The following is a 10,344-nucleotide window of genomic DNA, read 5'->3' on the forward strand; positions in this document are numbered from 1 at the left end:
AGTCTCAGCGTTCACAGGCACCGGCGCGCCACGGGCGGGCTTCTCGGCAGTTCCGCTAGATGACGCAGCGTGTCCGGAAAGAAGCGCGCGAGAGGAGCCCAGTTGACACATGACGAGTTTTTCCGCGTTCGCATGCGCCGGCGCGCCATGCATTTCGAAGCCCATGCGCAGGCTTCGCGGCGGTGGAGCTAGATGGCGCTAGGTGGCGCCGAGTATTCTTAGGTTCTCAGGAAAGCAGGCAAGAGGAATCAGTACACGCCTCCTGCATAACTTGTTTTGACTGTGGCAATACATTGTGTCGCTATATCGATGCAATGCTAACGCATTACAGTCCACAGTCACCGTGAAACGGGTTACGACGCAATTTTAATGTAAGCGGCAGTTCTCGTTGCTGAGCACCGCAGAGTACGCCATTAGTTATTTAGTCCCGCTATCAAAACATGTGGCCGAGGACTTCTTTGACACGACGCTTTTGTTTGCATGCTTTCCAGCTTCATATGTAACTCAACCAGTCCTTGAATGCCTGCGAGCGCTTGGTCTGGATGTCGGGCCTGCCATTGGCGCACACCAGCGCTCCGTCCGGCTTGACGACCACCAGCGTAGGTATGCCGGCGACCTTGTAGCGGGCCCTGAGAGCGCTGCCAAAGAGCGTAAATTAACAGGTTAGTTGTTTTAGCATTAAGAAGTTTCTACTGCAATGCATTTATATTTATTTATTTATTTATTTATTTATTTATTTACAATACTGTAAGCCATTCCGGGCTGTTAGAAGGTGGGAACAAACACAAGTTCAGAGAAGCAGTTTAAACATGCACGTCATGCAAGGCTGGAATAACAATAATATATAGAGAGTTACCATTAAAATGGCATGTATTTCTTATTTAACGCAAGTTTCCAATTTATGCACAATATTCTCTGTTAATGTAGTGTCAAAGAATAATTGCGGGTAAAGGTTATTCCAATCTATTATTATTTTGCGGAGAAATGAACATTTAGAAACATCAACTCTTGGCGTGTAGGCCACAACTGCATACGGGTATTTAATACGAGACGATAATCTTCCAAGAGGTTGCTGGTATAATCCAGGATCGAGACTTAATTTGCTGTTATATAGTTCATACAAAAGCTTTTATCGGGCTATCTGTCTTCTAGTGCTGACTTCAGGGAGTTGCGCAAAAGCGAGCAGAGCTGTTACCGATTGGTGTCGTTGGTAGACGGAAAAAATAAATCTGACTACAATTCTTCGAACCCGTTCCAATTTATCAGTGAAGTACTGTTGATAGGGGTCCCAGATTATGGCTGCATATTCCAGAGACGGACGGATGATAGTTTTATATGCTTTAACATCAGGGTTAGCATTCTTAAGTTTTCGTTTTAGGAAGCCGAGTTTCTTCTTTTGCGCCAAACCACAGATACGCTTTACAAGTTCACTCCAGTTTAGGTTGCTAGAAATTGTGGTTATATTCGCCTATACGTTTACGCCATTTATGGCTTATCTTGTCCGCAGAACAAGGAACGTCTCCTATACTGATTGACCTGCCGCAGTGGCCCAGTGTTGCGCTGGTGCGCACGAGGTGCCGGCTTGCATTTCCGGCGCCGCATTCCTATAGCGGGCGCGTAAAAAAAATGCGTTCGCGTACGTTTCTTTGGGTGCATTTTGAAGAGGGCCAGGCATTCAGAATAATCCGAAGCCCTCCACTACAGCGTATCATAACCCACTGCGTATAAGTTCCGGGACGTTAAACATTACAATTGATAAATGTTGTAAGAGCTGCAGCCGTGACCTGCGACATCGCAGCTCTAGTGGTGGAAGCGAAGGAGGGAGAACGCGCGGGGAGTGGCGCAGCGCGTGCGTGGCTGGACCTTGCTGGCCAGGCCTGCTGGCCAGGCCTGCGGGGCCTGTCCCCCGCACTGCAGGAACCGGACTGTGAAGCCCTCCACGGGGCTGCGTTCCGGGACGAAGCAGGAGCTTCGGGCAGGCAGGGCCAGCAGCAGCTATTAGTTTCTGGCCCTGTCTTCAGGACGATCTGCACAGTGCGAGCTGCCTTTCTGGCTGGCGACGATGAGCGCTCTCCTTCCGCTTAGGCCTCCTCCGCCCCCGTCATCGGGACCCGCGGCGGCCTTCTCGAACAAGCTGTTGCGGCTCCCGGCACCGCTGTTGGAAAAAGGGCACCGCTGGCGCGTAGAACGTCATCGACACATTGGCAACGACATCGGCTCGAGGCGCAGTTACGTCTCTCAGCGACACAGTATGTACACGATCGCGAGAGGTCTGGTGGAGCGCTTGGTGGGCAGTGCTCAATGTTCCTACGAGGTGGTTGAGGGAGCTCAAGAGCTATTTCTAAGCGGCCACGGGGTTAGTGACATCGACGGAGCGTTTTGTCGCGGATGTGGGCTGACGTCGTACCTTGGCCACATCACTCTGAGTAGCCGCTGGTCTCCAAATGGAATGCGTGCAGAGAAAGGTCCAACTTGGTTCGGCGAAGACGGTTTACACACTTTCCCTCTCGTTACCTGCGCACCTTGTAGGTGGCTGGTATCGAAGTTAGTATGCGGCTGGGCCTACCGGTTATTTCTACGTGCAATCTTCAGAACAAGGTCGGAAAGGGAGACCAAGAGTGCGTTTGGGAAGCCGGCCGGGTTTAGGAACTTCGGGCTCCTGGAAAGTCTTGGAAACTCGGAAGCTTCACTGCCTAATCTGCCGTATGTTCGCCAGTTGCATGTTCGGGAAGCCAGCCATGTTTAGAATCTTCGGACTCCTGGAAGACCTTGGGCACTCAGACATTGCTTGATCCGCCGCATCCACGTTCGGTGCACCAATACTGGTACGCTAGGTTTTACCCGTCAGTGGGGTACCGTGCCATGTTTGTCAGCCACCACGGCCCAGTGTGATCGCTTTCGCAGAGAGAGGATAATAATAATAATAATAATATTTGGGGTTTTACGTGCCAAAACCACTTTCTGATTATGAGGCACGCCGTAGTGGAGGACTCCGGAAATTTTGACCACCTGGGGTTCTTTAACGTGCGCCTAAATCTAAGCACACGGGTGTTTTCGCATTTCGCCCCCATCGAAATGCGGCCGCCGTGGCCGGGATTCGATCCCGCGACCTCGTGCTCAGCACGCAGAGAGAGGAGCAGTGTGATAAATTGCGCCGTGATTCGTGACATCGTAGAGGTTTAGCGTGTCCGGTATTCTGGCAAACGTGGGCGGTTTGCAGCACATGGTGACAAGCGTGATCGAAGGTGGTCCTATAAAGATATCACTCGGCACAAATCAAACGCGCCTGGATACATATACTCACGCTTGCAGTGCGTCACCGTAAGGAAGCGAAGGCCAGTCCTCGTGGTCCTTCAAGGAGGTGGTCATGTCCTTAAGACTTCGGTCCGACGACACGAACACTACCTGCGCATATAGATGCAGTGCATCGACATTTTATTTCATGTCATATATCACGTTATTAACCCTGTTTCGCGAGTACCGCTTGATACGTGAGCACGCTACAACTAACCTTAGCTGTCTAGTACCAAAGTCTAGTCAGAGAAGATAAAACGCATGTCATGTCAGCTAGCTTATCTAGTAAACAAACCTCAGCACGGGACAAAGAGCTGTACAGACCACAGCACGATAATATAGGCCGCTATTTATTCTGTGAAGCCGCCATTTCTGCTTCGACTTTACGTATTGCACCACTTTTTCAAAAATTCATATGCGACCAATACCCCAATAACCCCGCTCAACAACCCCCATACCCTGTTCCGCACATAGAGCCATGCCTTCTCCAAATACAAGTTTCATTAATTCTTTTTCATTCTTCCTTTACAGGCGGTCGTCTTTTCTCGCGTTTATGTCATCGCCGGCTTGGTATGAAGACTTCTTTTGCATCAAAAGACGTGAATTTAATCATTAATCCTGACGACCGGCATCGTCTCGTGCGGCCGGCTGTGTGTAAAACACCGTCGACGAGAAAAATGAAATTGAGGACAAGAACGGAAGGAAATAGGGAGGTTACCGCTGTTATTTGCCTGCTTTTTGGAGGAAACTTGCTTCTCTTTCTTTAGCTCCGTAGTCGCAAGTTAAAGAGCGCGAAATGATGCAGAGAGATTTACAGTCAGAGAACAGCGCTGGTCCTGTGTACCGCCTTCGTCTCCTCGTGCTGTTTAAGCTATGCCACACCAACTTGTCCAGAACTGAAGTGCTCCGTAACACCGTACACTCGGCGAGAACATTGCGCAGGCCTTCAGAGACCTTCGCAAACGACTAGAGGTGTCCTACCTCAATGGGAAGTCCCTCGTCCTTGGCCGCCCGGTAGGCCTCGGCCAGAAGCGGCGCGAAGGCGCGGCACGGCGGGCACCACTGAGCCGCAAAGTAGATGCAGATGAGCTTCTTGTTCCGCAGCGAGGCGTCAGCCGAGATGGACGTACCGTCTTTCTTGAGCAGTGTCTTGCCCCGGAACAGATCCATCTCCAGCGGCACAGATCCAGTATGCAACGGAGGAGGGCCACGGAATCGAGAGAGCTGCCCTGGAGGAGGAGGTAAAAAAGGAAGGCGAAAGGAAGCATTAAGACTGGTTTCGGCGCAACATCTTATTGTGATATATGGACACTCAAAGCGCATTTCCACCGTCGCCGTCGCCGTGAGGTTCCGTATGAAGTCTAAGGGCGACAACACCGTCGTCGCGCGCCCTACGCTGTATGTGCGAGTGAAGGCGTGCGAGGGGAGGCGACGATCGCGGCTCAATCTTGCCCGCACGAAGGAGACGAAAGCGGGCAGAGCGCGCACCGTGTTCCGTCGTGTGCGAGGCACCCAGCGTTGCGAGGCACCGGAGGGAGGGGGAGGAGGGGCGTGGCGTTCTACTCCGGCTGCAATTGCGCATGGGGCGGCTGCACGCGGTCGCCCGGCCGTGTCTTGAGGACGATCTGCGTTGGGGGCAAGAGTCCAAGTGCGTCGGCAGCTCGTAGCTTGGTGCGTACTGTATACTCTCGGCGCTCACTCTTCGTTGAAGCGATAGAGAGCACATATGTCACTTGGCTCGCTGCTGCGGCCGCGTTTGCTCACGTTCTGACAGCGAGTTTCCGCGGTCATCGAGTCAGACGTGTTTATGTTTTCTTGTGCGCGCGTGACACCATGCTTGTTACTTTTGCTAGTGTGCCTATGCTTACACGTTTATACGGGCGTTAAAACTACTTTCGTTACTTAGTATAGCTGTCCACTAATTTACTATCGCAATCGATGCTTCGCTTTTCGGGCGAAACTGCGACTTTTTTTCTTGACCCCTAACTCTTCTTTACCCCTTCCGTGTCGTGGACTATCTGGGTTCGTCTCAGTGCTTCGTCGGGCTTCTGCATATTAGATGGCAATATCTACTGTGCAGAATCTACCAGGAAAGAGTTTATTTTGGCGGAGGAAGAACAACATGGTCGGGAACCGGGGTCTTTAAAACTAAGGTAGCCTATTTCGGTTAGAGCGTGGCATAATAGCGCGTCACAGACGGGGTTGAGGTTGCTACAACAGATTGTCATGGGCCCAGTGGTAACGGCACGAACGTTCAACTCGTTCATCGCACTGAAGTAAGGAAGATATTCTTATAGGCCATTTGAACCGACCACCTCAAGACGGGCGTGTGACTTCTGCCGCTGCTGACATCGTTGCATTGGGAAGTGGTTACCACGTGGTTAAGACACACCAGTGACATCAGCTTCACAGCCTGGTATAGCACTGACAGCTTATGATTAACGTTAACAACACTGCGATGGTTCCGCCAAAAGCTGAACGTGAGTTCAACATGCGGTAAGAGGTCTCACTGGTCCCATCAGATAAAAAACAACAGAGGAAAAGGCTGATGAGCATGCGTTGCGTTCCCTGCGAAGCGACATGCAAGAACTCTTCAGTTGCCGTGTTAAATACGAAGGAACATCGTGTGGGAGGGAATGAAAGAACTGATTTGGCGGCTTCGGAAGTGACTGTATCGCTTTGGTCAGAAGGTTCGATAAGGGGCACAGCCTGGGCTGCCTCCTTTGTATAGGATGCAATGCCTCGAATACAAAATATAGAAAGCATATAGAAACTATATAGGATGCTATGTTCGAGGTCGCTGCACTGGACTGGACTGGGTATCCAGACTGCGGCTAAGTGGCCGGCGAGTTCCGCTGACGCGTGATACACCTCCCCGATTTCTGCGATATCACCTGACTCACTAAGCCACGCTGTACTTGGCAAATGTTTACAAATGGTCGATTTTAAGGATGGCGCAACTGCACTTTGCGCTCCATATGAATTGAAACTTGGCAGAGTCACCACTCGGTTGACAGATGTGTGTGTTTTAAAGCAACGAAGAGGGCGAGGCGCGAACGCCCAATGACACTTCACCTATAAGAGATTGCGCGGTCAAGTCATAAAGGCGACCACAACTGCACACTGGCCTGCCTGTACTGCCACTTTACGCAGCGATTAAAGGAGGAAAGTCGAGTCTCGATCAAACTTTCGTGGACAACGTCAAAACCGAGGGCCGCACGGCTTAGCAAGGGAAACATGGAGATGATGATTAAAGCAGTTATACACGCCTCTAACCTAAGCAATGGCTATGGGGGTGACGGTGTAGTGAAAGGTTCCCGGATTATGTTTACAACCTGAGGTTCAAGCTGCATTCCTAATTTACCAAGTACACGAGAGTTGATTCTCTTTCTTTCTTTCTTTGCCCAAGTCTGAATAAGCAAATTAATATTCTACAGCGGGCTAGTTGGTTAAGCACAATTAAATTTGCGTGCGAGACCACGAAAGAAGCAGACTGAAGCATGTGCACAAACGCAGCACACCAAGTGCGGAGCCGTTGCGACCGGGAGTGGAATTTACAACCTCGCCGCTAGCAACAGAACGTCATAGTCGCTGCTAGCACAGCTACGGGCCTTTAACGTAGAGTAGAGAACTCTATTCTCACGACGTATGCCCGGCATGCTGCTCTACAATGGCAGTGATCAAAAGCGTACAGATGTGCGCGCACACAGAGCTCATGCACCCCCGAAGCAGCCTCATAGTCAAGGCCTGTTACCCGGATGGGAAGTAAAACGCGCCGCGAATAAAGTTATGCGACCGACCTGTTCAGGAAATTGATGAAGAATCAAAGCTGGCTGAGCGCTACGAAGCTTAGCGTAGATGTAGATGGACCGCAGTGCACGCTCGGTTTGCCCGGCTTGCCGTCAATCTTCTTCTACTTTATCTTCTCGCCTTTTCAATCCAGCCACTCTCTATTTCCAACACGGGACAAGCACTGACGGTGATGATGAATTTTGAACGTGGCACGTGCCCACAAAGGGGTATGAGCCGTGAATCGGGTGGTCGTAGGAAACGCACTGATATTAACAACTACAAATCGAACTTTGTGCAGGAAGAACTGGGAAGAATAGGATAGTGCGCAACTGAGTATGGTCAGATCAGATAAATTGAGGATTGCATTTAGGACATCAACATTCACAAAGGATAGCATACAACGTTTTCTCCTTCCTCCTAATTTACTGCACAAAAATATTTATGTATTATTTAGCGCATATGTTGAAAGGGGATTACACCGAAAGGGTGACGTGGTGCAACAGTTTATTAAATGTTAATACATACATACATACATACATACATACATACATACATACATACATACATACATACATACGTACATACATACATACATACATACATGCATACATACATACATACATACATACATACATACATACATACATACATACATACATACATACATACATACATACATGCACCGGCGTTGATTGGGTTTGTTGCATTTAAAATAAGAAAGTTAGTTAATCGACTGTGACGTCATCAATATCATATTGATAGCAGAGAGCATAGGTGCTCACGAGACATTCCTTACATTACTTGACATTTTCATTCGAATGCGTTGTTACTTCCTATTACTGGCTTTTCTCCCACCAAAGGTCATGAGTTCGAGAACCTTATTTAACTCTAACTTAATTAACTGTGTCTTAATTAACCTCGCCTTAAACAACACTAAATGTAGGTTCGAGTGCCTTAATTAGCTTTATCTTAATGAACTGTGTCCGAAGGTAGTGGGTTTGACTCTCGACCTTCACGATGTCAATTGCAATCCAACTCGGAGCTATGGCCGGCTCATGTCTCCAAGTTGGGTCGTACGTTCGAGTGCCTTAATCAACTTCGCTTTAGTTAACACCTTAAGTCGCACGTTCGACTCGCACCAGAGGTCACGGGTTATACTCTCGACCATGTTTTGGATCTTGGAGCCAACTTGCGGCTCCAAGTTGGCTTGCCTTTTGGTGCCATAACGCCGCACAACGGAGGAGGTGGAGGAGGAAAACATTTACTGTGCTCTAAATTGATGTAATTTTCGCGGTCTTCAGACGGCTTCTTCCATCTTCTGATGGCGTATTCCGTCTTCTTCAGACAGGGTCGGCTCCCCTAGTCCAGGGCTCCGCTGAGGACTGCTGTCCAGTGAGCTCGCCGGACCAATCCACGCTGGACCATGAGCGATGTAAGGTTTTCGCCTTAAGAGGAAGCTTTAGCTCGGGCCCAACTCCGACGCGGCCTATTCAAATACATGTAAAACGCAAAAACGTTTTTGTGAGATAACCCCTGTACCGATTTTGATGAAATTTGTTGCATTTGAAAGAGAAAGTTAAATTCTAGTGACTGTTGGAAGCCGAATTTTGATTTAGGGATTGAATTTTCTTAAAACGATTTTCAAATATTTGACCGTTAGAAAAAAATAGAAGCACGAAGTTTACAAATTTATAGCTCTGTATCAAGAACTGATATCGCGGTTCTGTAAACGGCATCTATTAGATCATTCAAAGCGGACAAATTCAATATGTCATTTTACATCTTACGTGAATTTGTTACGTTGGTTACAACGGTTTTGCAAAAGTTGTATTTTCCTATGAATAACTTTTTTTATATTCATGTGTAACATATCAATTTTGTCCGCTTTAGATGTACTATTAGATGCAGTTCACAGAATTGTATTATCATTTTTAGTTGTTGAGTTACAGAGTTGTAAACTTGATAGTTTCGTTTTTTGAAAATGTTCGATTTTTGCCAATTTTTAATAAACAATTGACGACCTAACTCAAAAATTCGAAACCAAAAGTCACTAGATTTTAGGTTTGTCTTTTAAGTGCAACAAACCTAGTCAAATTTGGTGCAGTGGTTGCTGAGAAAAACGAAGTCTCCTTTTACATGTATTTAGATAGGAGCACTCGAGCTAAAGCTTCCTCTTAAATATGATTTAGGTCATCAATCTTCTGCAACTACTAAAAGCTGCTAAATTTAAGTAAACTGAAGTCCCAAGTTTACAACAACTCAACAACGTAAGATCAATAAAATATACCTATCGAGACATATAAAGTAAACGAAATTGATGAATAGACTCCGCTCTCAATGAACTATAGCACAAATATTTGAGCAGGACTTTTGCAATACCCTCGTAAACATCGTAGTAATTTTACTTAAGTCACAATCTAATATATCAAAACTATCCGCTTCAGATGTCCTGCTAGTTTCAGTTTACAGAACTTCCTTATCTGTATGGTGTGCAGTTAAAGATTTGTAAACTTTGTGTTTCAGTTCGTTCTTTTTAAGTTCAACGACCTTCGGCGATGTTTGTACAAATAATTGAGGCTCTAAGTAAAAATTCTGCTGTGCGGGGATTTCACTGTGTGCGTCCCCATATTTTGCGATATCTTATATCTGGTGATGTTCCCGAAAACTTCGATGTTTAGTCTTTCGCGCACAATGTAACCTTTCTTTAGTGACAAACATTGGGTAGCACCGAGCAGGCGCTGTCAATAAACTCCACGTCGTCACAGGCAGCTGATGCTGATGAGCAGAAGTGGCGCCGCTACCCGCCTTGCGTTTTCTTGCCTCCATCCTGTCATCCCAAAGGCTTTCTGTGATCCCATGGACTCTGGGCTAACTTTCTATTGAATTCAGTGCACTTTTCTTTGGCATTTCAAAGCTGTGTGCATAACCTTACAGGATCTAACGGACCTGTATTCGCAAAATTCGAATGCGTGACATCACTTTCTTATGGACCGCTGTTTGAGTGGCCGCCACTGATGACAGTGACATGCTCGACGAGATGATCACCGCTCTGATGGCCAATCGTAGCAGTCACGATAAAGAATTTTAGGAAATACGGGGCCCAAACCTCTGTTCACTTTGGGCGTTATGCGCTTTGCCCAGCCTCGACACGGTGAACTATTTGGAATTGTGAAAGTTAGCCTGCCGATCTATACGCGAACTCGGTATATTCAGAACTCGGTATATTCAATTCGACGTCGCATTGAGAAATCGCCGTCG

General features: G+C 47.7%; 1 protein-coding gene across 1 annotated transcript; it reads right to left on the reverse strand.

The window, feature by feature from the left end:
• Positions 1-348: 348 nt before the first annotated feature.
• LOC142559442 (nucleoredoxin-like protein 2) lies at positions 349-4,520 on the reverse strand. The gene is made up of 3 exons (XM_075671033.1): positions 4,276-4,520; positions 3,305-3,405; positions 349-638 (listed from the first exon to the last, which is right to left on the reverse strand). Exons 1-3 carry the CDS (start codon positions 4,462-4,464, stop codon positions 494-496), a joined length of 435 nt encoding a protein of 144 aa, XP_075527148.1. The 5' UTR covers positions 4,465-4,520; the 3' UTR covers positions 349-493.
• Positions 4,521-10,344: the final 5,824 nt, after the last annotated feature.

Source organism: Dermacentor variabilis, chromosome 10, assembly GCF_050947875.1.
Source record: "Dermacentor variabilis isolate Ectoservices chromosome 10, ASM5094787v1, whole genome shotgun sequence".
In the NCBI taxonomy this organism is placed as follows: Eukaryota; Metazoa; Arthropoda; class Arachnida; order Ixodida; family Ixodidae; genus Dermacentor; species Dermacentor variabilis.

Excerpts from the sequence above, each read along its gene's own strand:
- LOC142559442 (XM_075671033.1), bottom strand. The coding sequence starts at position 4,464 with ATGGATCTGTTCCGGGGCAAGACACTGCTCAAGAAAGACGGTACGTCC. Across the intron at positions 3,406-4,275 it reads ACGAGGGACTTCCCATTGAG|GTAGTGTTCGTGTCGTCGGA; the intron begins GTAGGACACCTC and ends CTATATGCGCAG. Across the intron at positions 639-3,304 it reads TACGGTGACGCACTGCAAGC|CGCTCTCAGGGCCCGCTACA; the intron begins GTGAGTATATGT and ends GCTCTTTGGCAG.